The sequence below is a fragment of the Ornithodoros turicata genome, chromosome 2 (assembly GCF_037126465.1).
Source record: "Ornithodoros turicata isolate Travis chromosome 2, ASM3712646v1, whole genome shotgun sequence".
Classification (NCBI taxonomy): Eukaryota; Metazoa; Arthropoda; class Arachnida; order Ixodida; family Argasidae; genus Ornithodoros; species Ornithodoros turicata.
In genome coordinates this window covers 141,552,062-141,577,743 of record NC_088202.1, presented here as the reverse complement: position 1 = coordinate 141,577,743, position 25,682 = coordinate 141,552,062, and the positions used below count along the sequence as shown (strand labels likewise).

The window sequence follows — 25,682 nt, the reverse complement described above, 5'->3', positions numbered from 1 at the left end:
AGGTCGGCGTAGAGGTAATGTCCGTGTTTCTTACTCATGTAGCTTGAGAAAGTGATTTAGTTCATGGAAAGCCGAATTTCTGCAGGGCTACATCGTCCCGCGTTTCTCTCTCTCTTCAAATACGTGATCCGTACAGCATCCCATCACGGAGCTGATTCGGACAATCCGTGAAACGGCCGCAACAGGACCTCCTGCGGATATACGGCTACGGATACCCTTCCATAAATATCCGAGGAGAGTCCCACGGAGGTCAGTTTTCGGATATGGACATTGGGATCTATTTCGGACGTCCGTAGGAGATGGTGTTCAGCGTACGTAGACGAAAACACTAGCAGATCACTTAGTACGCTGTTGGGATCGGAGATATCCCGAATCCCGAAATCTCGGGATCTCAACTGTTCTTCATGCCGTGAAATCCCGGGATTTTCTCGAAATAATTTGGGATATCGAAGCTCGATGGGGAATACTGCAAACCTGCTGTTGGCGCTGTCGCTATGCAGAAATGTGGAAAAAAAAAGCGAGTTGTTTGAATTCTAGCGCTGGTATTAGCAATGAACAATACATTGCTCTTAGCTGCCTGTCAAGCACTCTAGAATTGCGTACCCACATTTCCTTCATCGCGCGGTTGGCGACGATTCGGTGACTTGGATCGTTGACGCCTGCGACGCGCAATGATTACTTGAGAACGAAGTTACGCGTCGGGTGAGTAAAGCTATTTGCGTGGCGGCATCCAGCACGTGCTGCCTTATACCCCTGTCACACGGGCATTTCGATCCTTCTCGAATCCGATCTGCATCGAACTTCCCGAGCACGCTCGAGTTTTGACGCTGCTACACGGCCACTTTCAATGCGCATTGAATGGTTGACCTGTGCAAATGAATAAACGGAACTCATTAATTTCGCGTTTCCTATATAACAGCGATATTAGTGGTAATTTATCGTATACCGATGTAAGCATCATTCGTAGCTTCGCGCGCATGTCCGTCTTAAGTTATGACAGTTCACCGGGGTCGAGGATGCAAATGGCGGCCGTCGAGCCGTCTTGAAATTCTCAATCCTGTTATGGGAACTGTCTTGAGTCAAGCAGGATCAAAGTTTGATCCTGCTTGGAAGCGGCCGTGTAGCACTATCCGATCTGCATTGGGTTCAAGCAGGTTCGGTCGAGCAGGATCGAAAATGCCCGTGTGACAGGGGTATTTGAGTAGGACTGCAGATTTCGACGACCTGAGGTTCTTTGCTGGAAGCAATGTTTTCGTTCCCTGTGACAAACACAAGCATGAGCTCCGTACATTGCTTTGCTGTTTTGAAGGCTATCGAGTGGCTTCGAAACGACTGTGTGGACCCAACAAGAGCAAAAAGGGAAAAAGGGAAGACACATAGCGTGACTGGTGATGGAAAGGGTTGGTTTAATTTCTATTCGCGTGTGAGCAGAAAAACGAAGCATAGCGGCTTCCGCGCAGATGTAAGGAGGTTGAACCAGCGTGTGGTGTTCGACCTTGAGTGCCGAAGGTGAACTGTACGCTAAGTGCAGGAGGGTCAAAATATTAAAAAACTCTTGAGGTTCCTACGAACGATGTCAACAAACATCCCCTTTATCGCAACGTGAACCACTGCTTGGGAAACAGTCGATCTAGAGTCTCCGAAGATACATTTTCCTTCAACATTATGCTACCGGCCACATTCACTTCATATTGCTTGAGATGTTGTAACACTTGGTTTCGTTGTTGGTGCCAGTATAAAATGAATCGGTGGGAGCTATGCAATGACCGAATACAAATAAAATTAAGTCTCCTATTTACTAGAGTAGCTTGGTGGGCTTGTTGGTACATGACTCGGAGAACAAGGAGCAGTCAAAAACAGGGACAACGACACAAGAAGACACACAAACAGAGGCTCCACTATCAACAAGTTTTTACTGAACTACACAAGCACATTTATAACCAATGGTGTAGAGGGAAAAAAAAAAGCAAAAACGGAACACACGTGGGGGCCATAAAAACACGAGGAACAACCGGATCTAACTACTCAACTCCAGCTTTTAGTCTGCATTCCAAGAACCCAAACTCTTCCCTTGTTAGCGATATCGACGGCTCACTAACACATTTATCAGACCCATACTTCATTATCAAAAAGGCCTCGAAAATTTCCCTTTCATTCTTGGATTTGAATCGTCCTCTAATCTTTGTTCTCGGAAACTCTGGAACGCAACCGCAGACCCTAACGTGTTCATGCAAGGTACCCCCACCCGTTTTATTTACACAATTCTTATGTTCCATTAAACGTTCATTTAGGCACCGGCCAGATTGGCCGACATAAACATTTGGAGCCTCTGTTTGTGTGTCTTCTTGTGTCGTTGTCCCTGTTTTTGACTGCTCCTTGTTCTCCGAGACTAAGTCTCCTATTGCGGGAGAACGACAAATAAAGAAAAAAAGAAAAGGTGTCTCTTTGTTTTCTATATAAGAAGCGTCGCATACTGAGAAGTACGGAAAACACTCAAGGAGCACTGAGGTGACACCAAATACTTTAATAATTTTTCTGTGCAGAGTCTTCTCCGACTAATAAAACGCGTTCCTGCGTAAGAACGATTAGCGTATAGGTGACCTACAGAGCGTTCCTGAGGGCTCAGTTACGGACGCTTTTGAAAAAAATCCTGTTCCTCGTGAGCAGAGCGAACATTATCCTGTCACCGGCTGTGCTGTCTGAGGTTTTCCCTGGTTTTTTTCGAAGACTTTCGAAGACGAATGACGGCACAGTTCCCCACGAAGTTGGCCCAGGACGCACACTAACTCCTTCCCCCCCTGTCTTCCACTCCTTCCTGCTGTCCTCCCTCCATCTGTCCACGTCTGTACGCAGCCACAGTTGCTTCGTGGCGCTACCACGGAATTTTAAAAGAGAGAGAGAGAAAGAGAGAGAGAGAAAGAAAAAGAAAAGAGCGCATTGCAGAACGAGAGGAAGCGGAGCGTGAGCTGCAAAGAAAAAAGAAAAAAAGAAAGAAAGAAAAGACGGTGAAACGAGGCGCGGAGCCTTCCCTCTTCACCACGTCAAAAACGTTTATTCGTAAATTCGACTGCAGAGCTGTAACGGCTCCGCAAGAGCGAAAATATTTCGCATGACGACCCCTGGTGGAGAGCTTGACACACGCAGGATGCGCAGGATTTCGAGCCACGTTAATTATCACCTCATTGCTCCTTTACGTGATGACGAACGCTGTTATTGACCTGGACAGACTGAACGCCGAGGGGACACACACACAGACACACACAATACACACAGGAAACCTCAGAGTTACGACACAAAGGCTATACGCATCAGAAGTGTCACGGCCCAGGGATCCGGATATTCGTTGGAGGAAAGTCTCAATATCCCGGGACCCAAAAACAATGCCCCGGAAAGCCGGAATACCCAAATCTACCCAGGCAGAATCCCAAGCTCGAATCCCAAGTAGATCCACTTGGAAAATGAAATGGAGCCATTTTGAGTTTTCCAGCTCAAATTTCTGCCTGTTTATACAGTCAAACTCCTTTATAGCGAACACCTTTTTAGCGAAAATACCACTACAGCAAATTTTTTTGCGGTCCCGCTGGAGCCCTGTAGGTTCAATAATGGACATCCTTTTTAACGAAAATACCTTTATTGCGAATTTTTTTTGCTGTCCCCTGAGTTTCGTTGTAAAGGGGTTTGTCTGCATACTCAAGACATGTTCCATGGAACAGTGCGGGCTTCCTTACCTGGATCGACAGCAGTCCAGTTGAGCGCAAAGCCTTCCCCAGATACGGAGTGATCTGTTTTAAGCCAGAGTGTTATGACCGTGTGCGTCGAAGTAAGATTTTTGCCCTTCATGCTCGTTCCACAGTAACGCCCTACAAGGGGAGAGGAGATTGTTTCCCCGTCGTGGATCTCGAGGAAGTCGAAGGCACATTCATGGCCTTCTTCCAAGCTGAACTTGGTAAAAATAATGTTGATCACCTGCGTTTCGAAAGAGTTATAGGCTGTTCTATAGATTCGTTATAGTGGATGTAATGAGAGCGCAAAATTCAAAAGTATGGCTACAGCTTTCAACGAATAGACAAGGGTAATGTGGAAAAATGAGACACGGTGCAGAACGCGACATTTTATTTCGCTTGACGTCATCTATTTCTGAGACGCCCTGCTTGAAGAACTTCATACTACTCAGAACCTAGCTAGACACGAATAATATACGAATAAGTAAGAAAGCTATAGCAGTCAACACTGGAATGGGTTAAGCATTAAGCACGGTGCACTTCATTACCTTTCCAAGTATTGTGTGGATGTGCCAAACACAGTGCCTGCGATGCGCGTACGTGTCTGCTGTGAGCGGGTACATCAGTGTGCCGTTGGTACCGATGAGCGACCCGCCGCAGTCTGCAAGGTAGAGAGAGAGAGAGAGAGATGTTCAAAACCCATCAAGCTGCCTGGTGAAGCAAATGCTCAAGTTGAGCCGTATCCACAAGTCAGTGATAGCCACATTCAACAATGGACCTTTTTCACAAAACATCCGCGTATGCTCTGTGACCCTGTCGGCGTCAGAGAGGGTTCCCTACATAATCAATAGATGGCGCCAAGATGGCACCGGATGTGTTTTTGCCCGGGCTGAGCGTGTTTCGCTGGACGGCCGCTAGGATACGACGCAAGCGTGAAAAAGGTTCATTAGCGCTTCTGTCGCGATCAACATCCACATAGGTTTTCGAGATTCTTACCCTGTCTTGGATGTTCGCAGTTGATGCCTGTCCATTCTGCAGTGCAGGTACACTGGTACCCGTCCGCTCTGTTCACGCATGTGCCGTTGTTCTCACAGGGAGAACTATTGCAAGAATCCACAATGGCGTCGCACAGTGGACCACTGTAGCCACTGCTACAGGAACAGTGGAATGTACTCTGACCTGTGGGAGTTGAGGTTGGCTGCGGAAAACAGCGCGTCATCATTGTACAGTCGGATGATTGTATTAAATAAAACTTCGCAGGAATTAATATTTTCGCGATACAAGCACGCACTGTCGCTGTGCCTACAAGCTGTCGTTATGCATCTGCTGAGTTTTGGGGGGCAGTCATCTAAGCTTTAGTTGAATCGGATCAGGCTAATGTGTGAGAAATGTCCGTTAATCGTACCAGACAGAAACCATGCTGGCAGGGATTAGGAGTGCACGGGTCCCTGAGACTGGGTCCGACAGGTTGCATCACTCCTGTGTTGTTAGGGGCAGGCAAGCAACCTGCAGGCCCGACGCCGTGGCCCACGAACCCTGCTTGACACCGACATTCGCGGAATGTTCCCGAGTGTTCTACAAAAGAAAACGAGCAGCTGTTTACACGGGGCCCCATAAGGTTTGCACACACCAGGGTACTTACCGACACAAATGGCGTTCACGCTACAACCTCCATTGTTATTGTAGCACAGACCGACATAACTACAGCGGACACCATCACCCGCGTATCCTGGAGAGAGGATAAAAATACCGTGCATGAGTTAAGGAATTAAAAACGACTGTATGAACCTGTACGAGCGCAACAAGGAAGGGTGGACGCGTTTCATTGGAAGGGCGGAGCATTGTTGCGAATTGTTGACAGGGAACGCCGAACAAAAAGCTGGCAGCGAAAATATTACTCTGTCATGGAAAGATTGAAAATCCAGCGCCCTCCTGTAGGTAGATCAAAGCAGGTAGGAAGCCATCGAGTGTTCGAGAGATCCTATTGCATTCAGTACGGTGTACGCTAGATTAGGTCATTCGTATTTCATGTCTTGTGTCATCTTTAGGGCCCGGAATTTTGAGGCACTAACACGTAGCTCTCTTCGTTTCATAGTAAATCATTCTAGGCCAACCAACCTTCAGAACCGTATTGTTTTATCTGCCGATTGGAAGGAATGTTGATACATAAAACGGTGCGCACCCCCTATCTCAACTTATCGGGGGACCGAGCGATATCATCCGCGATGATGATTGCCATACTGCTTGCTTTGCGGTCCAGAGCGCCCCCAGTTAGTGCCCAAAAATCCGGAACCCTAGACTCATCTTCGTAGACAAGGTTGCAAATTACGAAATGATGAACTTAGGCCACTTTCAAGAGATGGCGGGATGGGTTAAGCTTTAGCAATATCTAACACTTACTCGACATGAGGAAAGCTTACACGCACTGGCTTAACGCAACAATGAAACAAAATTTGTTGTTCATTGTTGCGTTAAGCCAGTGCGTGTAAGCTTTCCTCATGATGTCCCTTGGCTTCTGGTCTATCTTCACTTACTCGACAGTACAACAACAACAACAACAACATAGATGAATGGATGATGATGATAATGTAGGATGTTTCCCTGCGTTGAGTGCAGGACCCAACCCCATTCCAAAGAGGTTCATATGAGAGGATGACGAGGGAAGGAAATCCCTACAGTTCGTGAAGGAGGCCGGTGGCCCTCAGAAAGGAAAGAAAAGCGCCAAGTGCACGGCACTGATGTCCAGTCGACAATAAGTTCGTGCTCGTATATGCTATAGAGAGGTCACTTTATGTCATTTGCCAAGAGCTTGTCGTACGAGAGTGTCGTAAGAGTGTGCCCTAAGACTGAATTAGCTGGCGAGAAATCACAACACTCATCACCTGGTGGACAAGGTCCGCAGGTACGTGACCCAACGGTGTTGATGCAATCCACACGAGGATTAGTCGAACAGCCACCGTTATTCACTAGGCATTCATCAATGTCCACACATGTAAAGCCGTCGCCACTGTATCCTGCAAGTGAAAAAGAAATAAAAAAGAAAAGAATATTAGCGGTCACCCTGCTAGTGCAACGAGGAGTTACGCGTAGCAATCGTTAAACTTACAAGAAAATGCGGTGATAATTTTAAACTGCACGTAAACCTTTGCTGGTATGAGCCAAATGTGAGAGCAGAACTGCCATGAGTTATGACGTAATGCAAGAGTGAATAACGCCCTGTGGGGTTTGGGGTGGAAACCATTTTTGTTTTACAGATCATGAGTACCTTAAGTAACACAAACATTTCACATCGTGCCCGCTCGATGTGAAAGCGAAGGAAGCGCGAGTCCGCACAGTTGGTCCCGCAGTGATTGATTGATTGATTGAAAGTAAGAAAAAAATGGGGATTGTAGCCCTCATCACGAGGGCCGGCTACCCCAGATCACCTAAGGAAAGGAGTTCCAGACACATCCACCATCACCCACTGGAGATGTCGCGAAGCGGCGACGAACGCCACAGACATGTCATAGCCCATCTAACAGCTTGATCTCGTCCCGCAGTGATACTCCTTCAAATCACTATAGTCTTTCCAATATTGGAATATTCCGCCGGGCTTTTGATTGGGCAGAAGAGCAACGGCGCAGGCTAGATGGTACGCAGTTCAACCATGGGAACCGCGTGACACGTACAGAAAAGGACTGACAGAACACAACGTTGTGCCCGTGCTGTTGGTGTCTTTTTCTCCCGTATCTCCGGTTCCCATCGTTTAATTTTGATTGGAGCTCGAGTGTTTGTCGCTGTTGTATACAGTCAACCCTCGATTTATGAGCACCCTCGGTTTCCTGAAAAATTGTTCATAAATCGAGGGATTCATAAATCGAAAATTCCGTTAGGTGAGTACTATCGAGCAGTATTTGAGAGTTGGGATTGCGTTTATAATGCAACAAATAATTCGCACAATAGCGGACATCGATGGGGACCACGTCACTAGTATGCTCTGAAATCCTTCCGACCTGCGGTCACCTTATTCATAAATTGAGGCCAGGAACACTTGCTCCCCCTAATGCGCCCCTGGAAAACCGGTTTGTTGTCCGGATTTCGAGGGTTTAAAAACCCAGGGTGCAATACCTGGAAAAAGTTTCGTCCGTTCCGGCGTCATTGATAAGACCATGGAATAATCCCTTTGAAGGTTTTTGTTGACCTCGGAACGATCCGTTCATAAATTGAGAGCAAAAACGCTGGGCAACTCCTAGTTCGTTCCCAGAAATTCCATTCATTATTCGGATATCGAGGTTCATAAAACGATGGAAAAACACACGTAAAAAGTTTGGTTCCTCGTGCGCCTGTTCATAAAACGAGGGAATTCATAAATCGCAGGTTCATAAATCGAGGGTTGACTGTATACAGAGTGTTTTTTTTTTTCATTCGTCGGATATTTTTCCATAAAAAGCTACGAGAACAGTATAGATGCCGTTTTTGCAGTTGTCCGATACGGCCAGGCGGACATCCTCTCCTCCTCCTTTATCTTTAATAAACATATTCCCCCCCCCTCTCCAAGAGAATATGTAACTATACTAGATGAGTAATTTACGTAGGCTTCATTCATTAGCTCTTTAATTAGGGGCTCTCGGGCAAAACTGAACTAGAAGAACTAGAGACAATCCTCGTTGAAAGCCACGCTATTTTTCTTTTTAACTCCTGAAACGAGCAAATACGTTCAAATAGGCGTCGCGAATTTTTGCGTTGCCGATGAGCCGAAACGAAAACGCAGCAGCGCATGACCCTCATCGTCGTCGGCTTATGTGCGCCGCAAAGTGCAGTCTTTAGGTAATCCGGTAAGAATTTGAGTATGGACTTACACGTAACGACAAAGCGGTTCATCTAGCAAGCACACTCTAAGAAAAAAAGGGGTAAAACGGGAAGTAATTGCAGCTTCTACTCCCCTAGTCTGCAATTACTCCCCATTTTAGTCCCCTAAGCCAACATTTCGTCCCGACATTTACTCCCCAGGACTGCAAATTGTCACTAAACTTCACGAATGGTCTCCTGAATGCAACAGTCTACGTAAATATGTGCCCCTGGTCCATTTGAACGACATAAGGCTGTATAACTCAGATAACGTAGCAATTTTCAACCACACAGAGTAACAAACAGTTAGCGCATCTTTCTTCGCAAATTGTGCCCTAGTATGGCGCAAGATTTTATATCACTCGATATATCACGGTTGACGGTTTGCTTCAAAGTATTTTCATTCATGCGCACCAATTTTGTACCTGGGACTCTTACAACAGCGCGTGAAATGCGGTCTTCACTCTGTGACATTCATTTACTCCCGTGCACTTACTCCCGAAAGGGACTATTTTTTGTGGCAATGGAATTACTCCCCAAAAGGAGTAAAAGTACTCCTTTTTTTCTTAGAGTGCAGATCGGCACCTGCACCAATGATCCCCGTCGCTCGAAAGCACGTTGCCCTCTGACGTAGAATGAGCGCAGTCCTCTCTACGCCTCCGATGCGTTTCGGTTTCGGTTTCGGCTCATTTGCGTAGCAGCCGCCGCCTATCGATATTTGGATACACGTTTCAAGATCTTTCGAAAGTAGAAATGCGTTTTCAACGTGGATAGTCTTCCATTCTGCTGTCCCATCACTTTTGCCACCCACCCAAAAAGGGATAATTAATTTACGTAATTAGTCATACTGAATGAAAAAAAAATTACCTAAAGTTCATTAACTGACTCATCATGACTCATATAGTAAGTGCATGCTCTCTTTGGGAGGATGCCTACCTTGCAGCTTAATATACTTGTGAAAACTAGGGGGAGCGGGACGGTTTCTATGCTGTCCTAGCATTTTTACAGGAAAATCAGAAATCATATACTGAAAAAAAAAAAAAAAAAACACCCTGTAGATTATAGATGTACAGGATTTTCTGCCCGTGGAGCGGGTGCTCGCTGTAGACCGACCACTGGAATACGCCATTATATTTGATCTCAGTACCCGCTGGGCATGGTCCGCAGGTGAATCCTCCAGGATAGTTGATGCACTGAACGGGCGGCTGACGTGAGCAGAAGTGTCGGCCTGTGCTACATTCGTCCACGTCTTCCGTGCAGGCAGGGTCGTCGCCGGAGGGTCGTTTCGTCCAACCTTGGTCACAGATGCAGCTGTATCCCGCCTGCACCCACGGGAAACGGTTGTATGGTAAGACGCACGGTGCGATGAATCGTTACCGGGTTATAGTGTGTCAAGATTTGCGATACACAACGTACAGCGCGTTATTTTCGTTTCTGTGGCCTTCACATCTTGTTCATCCGCCGCTGTACGTAGAAGTATATTGTCGTCTCATGAGGTAACCAGATGGAAACCATTGGGACTAATACCCCTGTCAGACGTACTAATTTAGTGTCACTTTCAGCGAGTACACTTGCAGTAAGTGTCATTCTTTCGGAGTCACACGGCATCTTTTAGTGACACTAAATGCAAAGTACACTTACGATGAAGTGAGTTCGCCAAACTCACTTCACTTTGCCTGCGACAATCAAGTACGTAGCCTCCACGGCAGGGATTGCGTAACAAAAAGCTTATTTTTGGAAAAGGAAAGAAACAACCCAATCGGAATTTATTTTTGGACAAATTTGTTAAGACAGCGCTGATTTGTATAAGAAAGACGTAAGGATTTTTGGCGTGATTTACCGGTACTCTCGTTCACAGAGTGCCCAGTAGAGTTCGTAATCCACTTCGCGGCAGCCATATTTGTTGACATTGCACGGTGGTTAAGTGTTATCGGTGAAATCGCGAAATACTCGCAGTGAAGCACTGAAGACAAAAAAGACAGAGCATCGTGGTCTGAGATAGAAACGTATGCTATCAGAACATGGGAGGACCAAGCGAAATGCGAAAGTGTATGCTGACATCGCGGGCCAGTTGCACGCGCAAGACATAATAAACACCACCAAGAGGTGAAGAAGAAGATTGAAAATTTGTCAAGTAAATATACTTGTGTTGGTTCGCAACGATTATATTTATGACGTTCAATCGACTTCAACTGCGAAGAAAATCTTTATGAAATGTTTCTGGACGTAAGAAAAATGATTTTACCAAGAAAGCATGGCGCACTCGCCGATGTTAGGTGGGAGTTCAAGCTCGCCCATCGTCATCACCATGACTGCTTAGTGACACTTAGGCCCGGATTCTCGCTCCGCCCTGAGGGTTAAGTGCACGCGCAGGGACCCTTTCGTCCATTCACGAAGCATGGACAGAATGTCCCCTTCGCGTGCGCTTAACACTGAGGACGAACCGAGAATCCGGGCCTTACTTATGCCGTGTAGCAGGAGCCTAGTGAAAGTGACATTACGGGACGGAGTGCACTTCAAATAAGTGACACTAAATTAGTACGTCTGACAGGGGTATAAGAAAGATAACGACGTTTCGAAGAAACAGAGGCTGAGTGTATCGAAACATAGAGAGTCGCTTTCCCAAAGATTCTCGTGCCCACTTCAGGATAAACAGTTTGCGAGAGAAGGGACGCGCCTACCTGTCCCGACTGATTCTTTCTGCTGATGCAGGTACCGTGGCCGCAGAGGGCCTGCGACGACGACGAGGCACAGTCGTCACGTTGCTCCGTGCAGTGCACGCCATGGTACGCTGCAGGACATTGGCATCTGTAAGATAAAGCGAATGTGGTGCTCGAGATTGACGGTGTTCGGGCTCGAAAGCTGCAGCAGCCCTATTAGCGGTTGTGGTTCGCTTTTTATTATCGTATGCGATATATGTTTCGGAAAATCAAATTTGCCATTTCGTGCGTGGTATACGAGGGTCGACCAGACTCTCGTTGTAGAGCGCGCTCCGTCAAGAGACCGGCTCAGAAAATCCCAGAGTGCTTAGCGTGGCCTTGAACTGTGGGAGTTTACTAATACGAAAGAGACGGGTGGCCTCCAAACTGTTTCGATTTCTCCCCTGCCGGTCCACAGTCCACGACGTGTCAAGGTCAGTAGAAAGCGAAACATGAAGGATTATTCTTCGTTCCTTCGCTCAGCAAACGCCCAGGATGCAATGCGGGTGCAAAGAGCACTGAGATTTTCTGAACCCGTCTATTGGTGCACACTGTCGCTCGTGCACGTACTAGGTAAGTGGGGCTGTTGTCACGTGAGAAACCGGCCGGCCTCGTTACATTTCTTCAGTATTGTCCGGCATGCAATAACTGAGAATGACATTTACCCGTCCATATCGCAACGTATTACTATAAAGTTTCCTGCTCGTAAGGGTGTAAAATCGACACATATCAAGCACATATTGACGACACAGTTCGGGGTCAAACATTGTTGAGGCTGCATGGGTTTGCTAGCACAAGGAATTTATGGAAGGTCGTGACGAGGTTGAAACCAAGAGACCTTTCAAAGCCAAGACTACGCTACCAGCTGGCAAGGTGCTTGCAGCTCTTTTTCGGGTCAAGCGCGGCATCTTGCACATTGACTTTTTCCACGATCGTCGCACCGTCAACGCTGCGTATTGTTGCGAACTTTTCAGTGAGGTTAAACTTGCGTACCGCAGCAAGAGGTGTGACCGACCATCACGTAAAGCGATTCTCCTGCATGACAGTGCCATACCCCACACTGCAGCCGTCACATGTGCAAAATTAAGGGAAATGGGCTGGACACCACTGGAACACCCTCCATATAGTCCTGACTTTAGTGCTAACGTTTGAGCCACTCAAAGGAGGCGACGCAGTGGAGGAGTGCGCAACTGGCTGCTGATATAACCAACTTCTTTTTTCTGAAGAGGAGATAAAAAAGCTACTGACCCGCTGGGAAAAATGCATTTCTGAATCAGGAGAGAATGCAGAAAAATTGTGCACAAAAGGTTTATTTCTTACCACAAATAAAAAATATGTAAAACGAAAGTCTCGATTTTATTTGATCCATCCTCGTATGAGTGTAGGTAAGTGTATAACAGTATTCCATACATTGTCGCATAATTTTGCGGATTCTGCATGACGCGGAGCCCAGCTTGTGAGTAGAATTTTCTTTTTCTATTATTGTGATACGTATCGGTATGTTTTCTCTTTCTCGTTCACAAGATTTCCAAGTCTTCGTTTCGTTTCCTGACCGTAACACCAGGTTTTATCATGGTGGCGTTGATTAAGCGCTACCTGGTGGAAATCTATAGCCTTCTCATTGATGTTCTGAAATCATCACATGCAAGTTCATTCATCAAGTCATTAGCTGATTATCAGTCCTTAATGAATGAAAATTGATCTAGAAGTGTGTTTCAAGCAAAAACGCACGGTGATTGCCATTTTCGGTAGCGCAACTGCTACACTCTTAAAAATGAACTTCACCGCATAGCACGCTCCTAACCAACCATCATCTCAAATGATATCGTTATCTGCCCTGATTTGTTGAAAACGGGAGGCGTACGCCTTTTTTGTGACAATTATGAACTGCATAAGTGTCACAAAAATGGCGTACGCCTCCCGTTTTCAACAAATCGGGGCAGGTAACGATATCATTGGAGATGATGGTTGGCTAGGAGCGTGCTATGCGGTGAAGTTCATTTTTAAGGGTGTAGGGCAAGAGGCAATGGAGTCTTTTATAACCATTGCTGTCTGATCAAAATATTCACCCGTTCATTAGGCAGATTTACAAAGTCTGTACTTTACATTCTCAGGGGATACTCACCTGTACCCTCCAGGAGTATTGACGCAAGTTCCTCCATTCTGACAACCCAAGTCACTATAAGCGTAACGAGAGCACTCGTCCACGTCCTGTTCGCACTGGGCACCCTACCAGAAAAGGATTACCTGAAGCTGGCTGACTCACCAAAAATGACTACCAGGCTATACATGTCCAAGAGCCGGAGTAATTGCAGCTTCTACTCCCCTAGATTGCAATTACTCCCCATTTTAGTCCTCTAACCCGACATTTACTCCCCAGGACTGCAAATTGTCACTGAACTTCGCGAATAGTCTCTTGAATGCAACAGTGTACGTAAATATGTGCCCTTGGTCAATTTGAACGGCATAAGGCTGTGTAACTCAGCCAACGTAGCAATTTTCCAGCCACACAGAGTAAGAAACAGTTATCGCAACTTTCTTCGCAAATTGAGCCCTATGTATGGCGGAAGATTTTATATCGCTCGATATATCACGGTTGACGGTTTATTTCAAAGTATTTTCATGCATGCACACGAATTATGTACCTGGGATTCTTACAACAGCGCGTGAAATGCAGTCTCCGCTCTGTGACATTCATTTACTCCCGAAAGGGACTATTTTTTGTGGCAATGCATTTAGTCCCCAAAAGGAGTAAAACTGCTCTTTTTTTTTCTTAGAGTGCACGCTGCCAACTACGGCGCGATAGTTGATGCTATAGCTGTCGGTATACAAACCATTCAGGACAGCGCCATCGATACCAGCTTCGGTATCTCCCGCGAGCATCCGAACTTACTGCTTCCCCGTGACCTTCAGAACAGGCCCGCAAACCACTTGCCAGCAGGTCTGCGGTCTGTCTCGTCCGTCATTGCTCCTCGCAATGCAAGCGGGTCAAGAATACAGTTCAAGAAGCATGCCAGCACAGAGCTGTCCCAAGGCTAACACCGGCCTGCGGTAGGGTGAACGTAACGCGTGAACGTGAACGGAACGCTCGCCGTTCTTTCGCGAGAACTCGTTTAATTTGTTGCACAAAGCGCTGCTGCCAAAAGTAAAACAAAAAAAGTTATGGCTCTGACTCCTGCTTTAAAAAAAATACAGTCGACCCCCGTTTATCCGGACTTCATTTATCCGGATCCCGCGGTATCCGGACAAAAGGCACGGGAACGGATTTTTCTCCATGTATTTTGTTCTCGTTTATCCGGACTTCAGCTTCCGGACTCGGACAAGAATTCCAGGGAACGAAAGTCGAAAATTCTTGTAATCCAGCTTCAGTTATCCGGACTACCGCGAGTAAGAGGAGACGCTGACCCCGCTTCGTCACCCTTTTTGCTGTCTTGGGGTTATTCCCGTCACACGTCAGGGACCTACATTCCTCCGTAGGGGAGACAACCGTGCACGATGACCCCCTTTTCTGTTGGTGTCCGTTGGGTCACGTTGACCAGTCGAGTCATTTGGAAATATCTCGATCAACTGTCCGGTTCTAGAGGGGAAAACTCCAACCCGAGGGCTTGCAGCTTACGGTCCGTTGGCCGATGAAGACATTCCCCTAGCTGAGCTGCGATCCCTGATGCAGAGGCTCACTGCGACTGCCGTAGATGATGCTGCGGTTTCTGACTACGTTGACGTTGATAAGGACGATGACGCGTGTGCAGCTATGACTGATGACGGTGTGATTGCTGCTGTTGCCTCCGATGATGTGCAGCAAGACGGTGCCGATGACGCCAGTGAGAAACAAGGCTCCGACATTGACATTCTTCGAGCAGCGCAACAGCGTGGCTCAACTCTATGCAATTAGCAAAATTTTGCACGAAACGAGTGCCTACACTACTATGTAACAGCTGTCATTGACGAGATTTCTGTGTTTTAATTAAACCTTGCTCTGTAGGACGTTTCTATTCGGTCGTTTCATTTATCCGGATGCCCCGGTATCCGGACGATTTCGCCGGGAACGGCACCGTCCGGATAAACGGGGGTCGACTGTATATGTGGATTAATTGAACCTGTCGTTCTCCAGAGGCATACGACATATAGCTCATTACAATGGAAAGCTCTGGCCTCAAACATTAATCGTTAAATGGATATTCACTCCGAAGAGCTAACTGCGAAAACGTTGATCGGCTGGACAAGTAGTAAGAAACGCCTTTAAGGGTCGCGGTCCGCTCCTCTTTCTCATAGAGGCCTTTTCAAGGCAGCGGTTCGGAAAACTTATAGGCACGGTGACACATTCATATTATTCTTACTTACGCGACGCCCCCATGGAGGAATGATAACAAAAACAAAGGAAAATAATACGTGACACAGCGTAGCCTACGTAGGTTGCAGAGGCTGAGTGAACAATTAAGACAAACGCAACATATAATCCTCACCGACGATACCGCATAGCTAAAGAAGCAAGGAAAAGGCATTTAGGAAACGCGCTCAATTTATACAACCAGGAGCGACCAAGAAAAATATTCTCGCTGATTTCATCTAATGAGAACACACATTGTCTCTTTCTACTTCACGGAGTAACTTCAACCGCTTCGTATTCTATAGGTGGTGTGATCGTGCACTCCGAGAGCAATAGCCACATGGCAAGTCATGTCCACCGTAATGTCTGACCAGCGCCCGTTTCAGTATTCGCGGATTTCCTAAGCAGCTGCTCCTCCCTCTGCTGTTAAACTTAAATTTCAGGTTGATAATGATACAAGTAACAGGCACACTAATACAAAAATTATACATCTACCTTCCAACGCCCCCTTTCATGGCTATCTTACACGAGCAGCCTTCGGGAATCATTGAAACCATCCGCCACTGATCATGCGTGCAGCGCCATCAAGCGTATAATATGCCAACCTGCGAGGGGAGCATGAGTCCAATGCTCCCCTGGTGGTTGACACTTTATACGCTTGATGACGCTACGCGCGTGTTCCGTGGCCGAAGGTTCCCATTATCCTTCAAGACTGTTCCTGTAACAGGGTACTGCAGAGCTAGGGTACCGTAATATTTCTAAGAGAAATAGAAGGCGTTGTATGTCTTACCTCCCAGTTGTCACGACATAGACACTGGTACTTCTTGAAGAGATCGATGCATGTGCCACCATGTTGGCAAGGATTCGAAACACATTCGTCCCGCTGTAGATCCTGGATATTACAAAGCAAGGCTGATATTGCCAATATATACCTACCTCTACCTCCTACCCCTATATTCTGTAATTAAAGTCACGTTAATTTCGACAAAAAGCGTTCTCAACTGCCTTCGGTCTTTTGCGTACAAGACTGATATCATTATCGCTTTATCCCATTGGTGATAGCATTAAGTCAACTTACCGTCACCAGAACGGTTACCCTAGTTCTCAGGCTCACCAACTGGAATTAAAGGTACAAATGCAACATGTATCGACTGCAATAAGATTCGAAATGTACGAAGGGCGTCATGTCGAGTCACTCCTCAAGAAAGAAAGAAAGATCGTGCGTCAGAAATAATATCTTGTTCGGAACAGTAGTACAGTGGACTTTTGTTCCTCTTACTGCTCGGTTTTTCGTAGGTGTACTGCCTACTTCTATTTGTAGACATAAGAATAGCATCTCAACCTTCCATACTGGTATGATAACATCAAGCGAGCAGAGCGATTATAGAGATGATTCTGCATGCCGTACAGAGATTCCAGAACAGTTGGATTGGTTTACGATCAATCCATGTCGATTCAATGGGGGATGGCTACAGACAACATCGCTTGTCACTGTCATATTGCGAGTCCTTGTCACCACGTCCAATTGTCTAGCGCTGCACCACTACACTCTTAAAAATGAACTTCACCACATAGCACGCTCCTAGTTAACCACCATCCCGAATGACAACGTTCTCGCCCCTGATTTGTTGAAAACGGGAGGAGGAGCCCATTTTGTGCCGTGCATAATGGGAACAAAATAGGCTCCTCCTCCCGTTTTCAACAAATCAGGGGCGAGAACGTTGTCATTCGGGATGGTCGTTGGCTAGGAGCGTGCTATGTGGTGAAGTTCATTTTTAAGAGTGTACGTAACATCGCAAATTTTCGTCGCGGCTTCGAACACAGGGGTTCATAGATATTTTCACGTCTTTGATTGCTAAGGAGCGGTTGGAAACAAAAACGCTGGCACAGGTCGTTGCATCATGACGTACATGCTTTGTAGGCCTTATGGGATCACAGAAAGCGCAACCTAGGAATCCAAGCGGACACAAAAAGGGTAATATGTAGAAAGCAATTGGCTATAACCATATAGGTACAAGGGTCGCTTAAGGTTGGCCAATACCTTTGTAAGAGAAAAATCGGTGAGTAAATGTAACTGAATAAAACTTTAGGATGAAGTGCGTTCCTTCTCGGGTCAGTAACACGTGCAGCAGCGGTAGCTATCATGGTGGCGGGCAGTGTGTCTGTAGGTGTAGAACAGCAATGCATAACCGAGTTTCTTGTAAAGGAGAACGTCAAACCAGCTGAGGTTTTGCAAAGATTACAGGCACAGCATTGGGCGCGTTAGGTTCGTGCTCCGGGAACATTCCCTCTTTCAGGGGATCACTTAACACCTCCAAAGTGACTTCCGGTGCACGTTCCCGGGTGCACCCTGCGCACCCCTTCTTCGGTGCTGGGGAGCCAGGGTACGCTGGGGAAGAGCTGGGCCAGTTCCGGAGCGTGACGCATGTTCCGGTGCACTGCCTTTCGAAATGGAGCAGCCGTTGCAACCGTTGCAACTGCCCATGCTCTTTGTGTTTCCGGAATCATCGGGTGTCGGCGGTAAATTGTTATAATATTATAGAGGACTGCTGTGGTGTACTGCTATGTTTACTTAAAAGCAGACGACAGAAGAAAGCTCCATAGGTGGCGCGCGCTCAGCGGCTCTGGCGCTCGGCTTCCGGATAGTCTCACAAACACCATTAAGTGCAGACACCAAGGGTACGTTCCCCTAAGAACCCGGGATATGGCGCTCGGGAGTCTGCTTAACGCGCCCATTGGGAACAAAGGGGTAGAGTGTACGAATGGGACAAGCAGTTTGGCGAAGGACAGGGTTGGGCGACGAATGGGCCACATGAACACGTTCGTCCGACTGCAGTTACGCCAATGAACATCGCAGGCGTTGAGCAAGCCACCCTCGAAAATCGCGTGTAAAAGTTTGGGACACTGCGGCCTCTCGTAATATTAGTGCCGGCATTGTGGAGACAATCATTCGCGAGTATTCCTGCAAAGTATGTGCAAAATGAATTCTCCGATACCTCACTTGAGACCAAAAGGGAACTCTCATGGAAGTCTCTGAGCCGCTGCTGAAGTAGCTTCAATCCGAGAGGGGACATATTTTTGCAATCAATGATCACATGTGATGGAATATGGATGCATCATTTCACCTCAAAGCGAGCGAGAGAGAGAGAGAGAGAGAGAGAGAGAAAAGAAGCAGTAGAAGAAAAGAGAAGAGACTTCACCGCCGCCAAAGGAAAGCAAGATGTAGCCCTTCGCTGTGAATTCCAGTGACAAATGTCTTCTGGGACATGTGGGGAGTCATCCATGTGGACTACTTGGAATAAGGGGTCACGATTAACGCTCAGTACTACTCCACGTTGACAAAAAAGTGCCGCGCGAAACGCAATGCGCGAGAAAAGACCTGGGATCTTGTCCGGAAGGGTCGTTCTTCTTCATGACAATGCCGAGGAGGGGGGGGAGGAGGAGTGTCGTTGGGAGGAACCCGAGAGGTCTGCCTGCCTGATTAGGCGGCATGTTTCTCGGGAAGGGAAAGGTGGTGGAGAGGAGGAGAGGAAAGGGTGAAGTGGAAGACCGAGCGGAATCCGCTCGGGGGGAGGATAGCTGCGTCCATGGGCCGACTTCAGGGGAACTGTGCGGGGAAATACGCCTATTACACATCTGATGGAAACCCAGGAAAAACCCCAGACGGCACAGCCGGCCCGCGGATTCGAACCGCGGACCTCCCAGTCTCCAAGCGCACGCGTTACCGCTGCGCCACCGGAGCTGCCCGCTGCCTTACCGGGCGAATTTGACGGTAGCAACCCTGGCTGAGACGCGCTGGGAGGTGGTCCCCGCGAGATCTTTCACAGCCCAGATTCAGCCCCAAGCAACTACTATTCGTTTGTGCCCCTTATAGAGCACCTTAAAGTAAATACGTTCCACACAGATGAAGCCCTCCAGAAAGACATCTGCGGTGGCTACGACTGCAGCCCATTCCTTTCTACGCCAAAGGTATCATTGAGTCGCCACAGTGATGGCAGTGGCGTCTAGATGGCAGGTGCGCACGGTGAATACTTTGAAAAACTGAGGTATTTTAGTGCTTCCCGAATATCCCATTGTATTGAAAGAAAGAAATATTTGTCCATAAAGCTAATTCGAAAGAATAAGTGTTGGATGACCCGTGTAGTTCTCGATCTAAAACCTCGAATACTCAAGATCGTGCATCGGATCCCGGCTGAGGAGAGTAGAAATATTAAAGAGGTGACCATTATTTCTGGCAGAGTGTCACAGATTTCCGGTACACGTAAGGGAACCGCCGCCAGCCGAGATTATCTTGTACTACCTTGCAGCGCATACAGCGTGTCGTCACACAAATGTTATTGGCCTCACGTGAACTCTGCTCCCCATTATAATATTATAATCATTTAGCGTATCCACTACAAGCGCAAGGGGTCTTGATGACTGGCCCTAAACAATGACTATGACCACCAGGAGGCGAACAATTTTTAAAAACCTTGTGCGATGAAAGTATGACGAAACGCCGATATCAGTGATGGTGTGACGTGCTCGTGACGTTTTGTCGCAGTTTAAAACGAGAGTGACGTTTTTCATAACCGTCAACGTGGCGTCGGTTATTAAGGCAGATTACGAGAGGTGTCGAAGGCATTTTGGTACCTCTGAATAATATGTTTACAGCTGTTCTACCTAGTAAAAGAACGTACGCGAACAAGGCATACATACAAACACGGACCTATTGCCGTCCAACTCCAACTCCAACGGACAACCCTTATCCTGTCCCTAAAAGCCCACCTCAGTTTTTTTACCACTCTCGTTGCCCTTTGTGTGACGACGCCCGTGTAGATCGAGAGATTGCTGAGACCTGTTTTATTGAAGGTTCTCCGGCTAACGGGAGCCAAGCGCCGGTAACCACGTCCCCTTTCGAGGATGCCGTTGTTCCACGTGACTTCCCAGAGTATTTGTTCATCTGTTTCGGAATCAAGCTCAGTTGCAAGTTGAATGCTGTCCGTGTGTGTGTGTGTGTGTGTGTGTGTGTGTGTGTGTGTGTGTGTGTGTGTGTGTGTGTGTGTGTGTGTGTGTGTGTGTGAGGGATTTGTCCTTCTGCATTCTACTCTCACGTTGAATTTCAACCAACAACCCCTGTACCTTCTGGCCCTCTTGGTTACGGCTCTAAATAAAAACGAGGAATTCATTCACGATCACACTATGGGACTGTTCCTCCAGATATCCGAACCCCTCCAATGACGTAGCTAGTCCCACGATGTCACATCATCTTGGTGTTACGACATCATGTCAACATTCAGCGATATCATAAAACAAGTCTGCAGAACAGTTCAGCTATAGAACAGATGCGTATCGGACTTTGTTTACAATGTACATTCTCATATAGCTCCAAGATCGATATGTTTTGCATTACTTACACTTCGCTGAAGCGATCGGAGTCTTCGTCCTTTGATGTTGGATACCTTGGTTGTAAAAGAAGTGATATAAGTTATAACGCTTCTTCACTTCACGGTCGCTTATCTCTTATAACAACAATAACTTCATTTTGGCTTTGGAGAGTGGGGAGGTTCATCGCCACAGGCGATACTCTACCCCATTGCTGATGGGAATGTGGGGAATAAAATAATGTGCCCCTTCACAATAACGCTCGAAGTCCGATGGTGTCCAGAAATGTCAAAAGAGCTTTGAGCGCAGAGCGGTACTGGGCTGGATTAGGCCAGGGACCAAGCAATTTCGATAGGGAGAAGGGGCGAGAGTCCAACTGACGAAGAGACTCGGAGAGTGTGGTTCGGGAAGGTTGGTAGTGGGAGCAATGAAGAAGAATATGCCCCAGATCCTCAAGAGCACCACAGTGGCAGCAGGTGGGAGAGTCAACTTGTCTCAAGCGGTAACGCCACTGAGCTGTAAAGGCCACATCGAGGCGCATTCGGTGGATTAATGCAGCATCTTGACGAGAGGTGTTTCGTGGCATGCGGAAAGCGAGCGTTGGATCAACTCTGCTCAACATAGAGGGGGGAAGAATGTCGGTTGTTCATTGGCGGGAAGCCAGGGGTGTCACAAGGCGTCGGAGAATTGAACGGCGGTCTCCTCTCAGCAGAACAATACTGGTCCGTTTCCGATACGCGAGTGCTGCTTCTGCGGCGCTGTCGGCCTGCTCGTTCCCCACGACACCACAATGGGCTGGAACCCACTTGAGAACTAGCCTGTGGCCTGCTGCGTAGATAGTGTGGTAAGCCATTAACACATCTGTGACTAGGGGTGCGGATGGGCCTCGTATGCCGGAATTTTCAATTGCTTGAAGTGCAGATTTGGAGTCTGTGAAGACTGCCCATTCCCGGGGTGTAAAATGAGCGATGTGTTGTAGAAGGAAAAGGATGGCATAGAGTTCTGCAGCTGTGGAGCAGGTTGGATGTGAAAGGCGTCTTCCGTGCACTACGCCTTCGGATGGTATGACGAATGCTGGGGCGAACTTGTTGTTTCGGGATGCGCCATCGGTATATGCTGCCGTAAACGTAGAAAACTTCTCGTCTACCAGAGCATGAAAATGGGCTCGGAGGACTTGAGGGCGGACCTGATCTCTTCTTTCCAGAAGGTTTGGAAGGCGTACAAAAGTGGGCGGTACCGGTAGAGACCAGGGGGCTTCCGGCAGTATAGTGTCCTTATCACTTATACTTGTCACTATCACATATACCACTTACATCACTTACACTTATCAATACCACTTATACCACATATTTACTTATACTTGTCACTGTCACTTATACCACTTATATTACTTATACTTATCGCTATCACTTCACAGCAGTACAATATTTTGTGTGCTTATAACGTATTGCGAGTATAGCAAGATAACTTCTCTTGTTCACCTACCTTCGCCCTATCTTGCAATAGCTCCGAAGATATAATCACCGAAAATCGGAAACCCAACCCAAGCAGCACAATGTACTGAAAGTCGAGTGCAATAGGGGTGGACGGGTAGGCGGAAGGCCTTGAACAGACTCGTGAAACTAAGGAACATCGATAAGACACATACCGTCCACCCCTATTGCACTCGACTTTCAGTACATTGTGCTGCTTGGGAAGATACACTGACGACGACCTTGAGCTACGATGAGTAACGTGACTTACGAAGAACATACAGTGAACCTTCGTTAATATGACCCCCGATAATCTGACATACGCGCTTTACGACCATACTCCTGGGGAACAATGCAGTGAAACATCTGCAAATCCCTCCCGTTAATATGACAGGTCCGCATTATGACCAAAATTTTCGGGAACGACCATGGTCATAATAACGAGGGTTCACTGTACTGAAGTACGTAGGCTATACGGGCTTGATGAGCTACTGTGTGAGTTATAAAACGAGTTAAGTGCTTCCCGTGACACAAGTTAAATGTTCAGTTATGAGAGCCATTTCGTACTCCGTAGAAGTTCGCAGGAAGCATGTGTGACTATTATCATAATACAATACATACCTCTGAACGCAGCCAGTTTGTACTATTCCTGAGGTCTAGAACCTGGCTTTGTAGGCTCTGGACAGTAGGAATGATGTTCGACAATGCACCCATCTGCGGAGAAATACAGATTTATTTACGTTGACGCGTGCAAAAATAGGGCGGAATTTGTACGGTGCTTTTCTTTCTGTACTGGCTGTGACTCAATATGGCCTGTGACACAAAGTATGACAATAGATAAATATGGTAAATAAAATATGGTATAGGACAAGAATCTCTCTAGCTGCGTATTCAACCTTCTTCTTTTGTTGTCAGACGAGTATTTTCCTAACGAGGGCGGAGCTTGGGCACAGCTATACTCTCTGTTCCAGCTTCATGTTGGAACATCAGCATCTACGACCTGTACCCTGTTTTCATTGACGTCACTGCAGTATACGAAGTTCTTACAAGTATTTCGCCGTAAAGAGAAAAAAGGTCCTCATGGCTTTAGTACTGAAGGAAGAGCGTGTATCTTCCTGCCTACCCTGCTAAAAAATTACGGGCTTCAGCGGAAACCGTTGGTGTCTCTTTTGCATGTTCTCGAGCCGCTTCGCGACACCCCTCAGTTTGGGAAGCACTGTCGTACCCATTGAAAGTTGGTAAAGTTGGAAAGATGCGAAAAATCTCTTTAATGGGAAGGCTAGACCTCAAACTAAGTACGAATAGAATTACTAGACTGTGTAGCGGTAAGAAAAACGACGATACAATTGATACGAGTGATTTCTGTTATGATACACGCTTACACGGAAATTCTTCTTACCTGGTCCGTGCTGAGAATCGGTGCCAGTCTTGCGTGAGCATTTTTCACCTGCGCAGCAGAAACGTCACAATACGTGTTTAGAAAATTACAGGGCGCGGAAATCATGGTCAGGAATTTTATTCCCGACAGAATGTGACACAACGTGCCGATGAATAGGGACAAAGGGAGGGTGCTAAATTAGTAGTTAACATGACGATGTAGTAAATATAATAAATACGAGTACATGGGTCGTGGCACTTGGCCGGATTATGCGAACTAAATGTAAAAGAGGGCCACGTGCATTGATGTGAACCCGTATGCAAAGCATTACAGCAAAGCCTGAAAAAAAAAAAAAAAACGACCGGGAAACAGAAACCGACGTAACATACACGAAGCAGCGCCTTGGGCTCTGCGTAACTCTCAACAGTGTAAAAATTATAATAGGGAAGCAATTGCTAATATTCCCAATTCGCATCCCATGTCTGCGAATGCTTGCAATGTCATGAAGTAGGATAACTACCTACGGAGGTAGTCACCTTTACACCGACTCTATCGTACATACCAGGCAACAACGTTTTCAAGTGGGGATTGCCTTTTGTACATGCCATACCGTGCGAACAACTCTGAAACTCCGGAAGGGTCGCTCCGGGGGTCAGTACAACAACAACAGGGATGACGATGGGATGAGGTGATTCACCGCAAAAATTGCGGTACCATACCTCAGTGGATGTGGGTTAGTATATATGAGTGGGATGATGATGAAAAAGATGAGGCATACACACTCGCGCACATACATTGCCACACGCAAATGAGATTTCACACACACACGGGTGCGTCTAACTGATGGGGTTAGTAGTTCATCCGGTCGGCCACTGGAGATGTAATGCAGTGAAGATCACATCTCCGCATTCTTGGCAAAAGCTCTGAGGTCAGAGGAGTTCAAGCAGGCTAGCATATACGTCAAGAACACATAGAATGAGTGCAGGCATTGACGGTGCTGCACAGAGTTGCTTGCTGCACAACAAGGACCCAAGATTGCTGCAAGGCTGAGCGGCTTGTTGTTTATACAGGTCAGTTGGAACTAGAGCGTTGCTTTCTCCGAAATGTATAGAGGGCAGTCGATGAGGACGTGTTGAATGCGTGCCACCATGCCGAAGCATACCCTAGTCTGTGTCTGAACTGCGGGGTGAAGGCCACATTGAGGCGAAGTCGATGCAGAAGGGAGGTGAAACAGCGGGGCAAACGGCCTGGGAGGGAAAACGACAAAGTTGGATCGACGGCGTGCAACAAGGACCTGTCTCGAATGTCCCGGCGATATTGTTGGGACTACGCCGTTGGCTGCATTCTTCACCAACACGTGACCGTTAGTGAGGAGGAAGCTCTCCTTTTCCCCTCTTAGTTACCTCTCACTTTACCGTCTCGTATCTGCATGAGTGCACCCTTGAAATCAGGTTTCACGTGTAACGGTAGTTCAGTTCGTTAGTTCGCGTGGTTCTGCACTCCTACGTGTCTGGAAAGCTACCACTTCAACTTGACGCTTTGCGGTAACTTTGCTGCTTCTATATCATGATTGGTATTGTCACGAGCTTTTCGTGGAGTGCAGGTTCTACATAGTTCGCCGTGAGTTTGACAGGGAATGTTAGGAATATGCACGACGCCCAGTGCAATTTTCGTAATTACCAATATGTACCTGTTACAAGTTAAAAGTAACTCAAATCAAAGGTTCCCCAGTCGAAAAAAACATCAGATCCGGTCTGGTGTGTTTTTTTGCTTTCACACCGGTTGCGAGAGCTTCCAAGAGCGGGCTAAAGACCATGGCATACAAAGCAGGAGATAAGGGACAACCATGTCGCACCTCCGATTTGATGGAAAAGGTACCAGACATTCCCCCGT

The 25,682-nt window shown here is 47.0% G+C and overlaps 1 protein-coding gene across 1 annotated transcript in view; it reads right to left on the bottom strand.

The window, feature by feature from the left end:
* The window catches only part of LOC135386240 (cubilin-like), a 165,110-nt gene that overhangs the window by 125,587 nt on the left and 13,841 nt on the right, over positions 1 to 25,682 (bottom strand). The window contains exons 3-16 of the mRNA XM_064616049.1: positions 23,811 to 23,858; positions 23,033 to 23,125; positions 20,972 to 21,016; positions 16,654 to 16,692; positions 16,366 to 16,467; positions 13,374 to 13,477; positions 11,231 to 11,357; positions 9,697 to 9,871; positions 6,605 to 6,736; positions 5,365 to 5,451; positions 5,128 to 5,297; positions 4,719 to 4,920; positions 4,271 to 4,383; positions 3,729 to 3,966 (exon numbers count right to left, since the gene is read on the bottom strand). Of these exons, the coding sequence (XP_064472119.1) occupies positions 3,729 to 3,966; positions 4,271 to 4,383; positions 4,719 to 4,920; positions 5,128 to 5,297; positions 5,365 to 5,451; positions 6,605 to 6,736; positions 9,697 to 9,871; positions 11,231 to 11,357; positions 13,374 to 13,477; positions 16,366 to 16,467; positions 16,654 to 16,692; positions 20,972 to 21,016; positions 23,033 to 23,125; positions 23,811 to 23,858 (1,675 nt within the window). The remainder of the gene's footprint in view (positions 1 to 3,728; positions 3,967 to 4,270; positions 4,384 to 4,718; positions 4,921 to 5,127; positions 5,298 to 5,364; positions 5,452 to 6,604; positions 6,737 to 9,696; positions 9,872 to 11,230; positions 11,358 to 13,373; positions 13,478 to 16,365; positions 16,468 to 16,653; positions 16,693 to 20,971; positions 21,017 to 23,032; positions 23,126 to 23,810; positions 23,859 to 25,682) is intronic.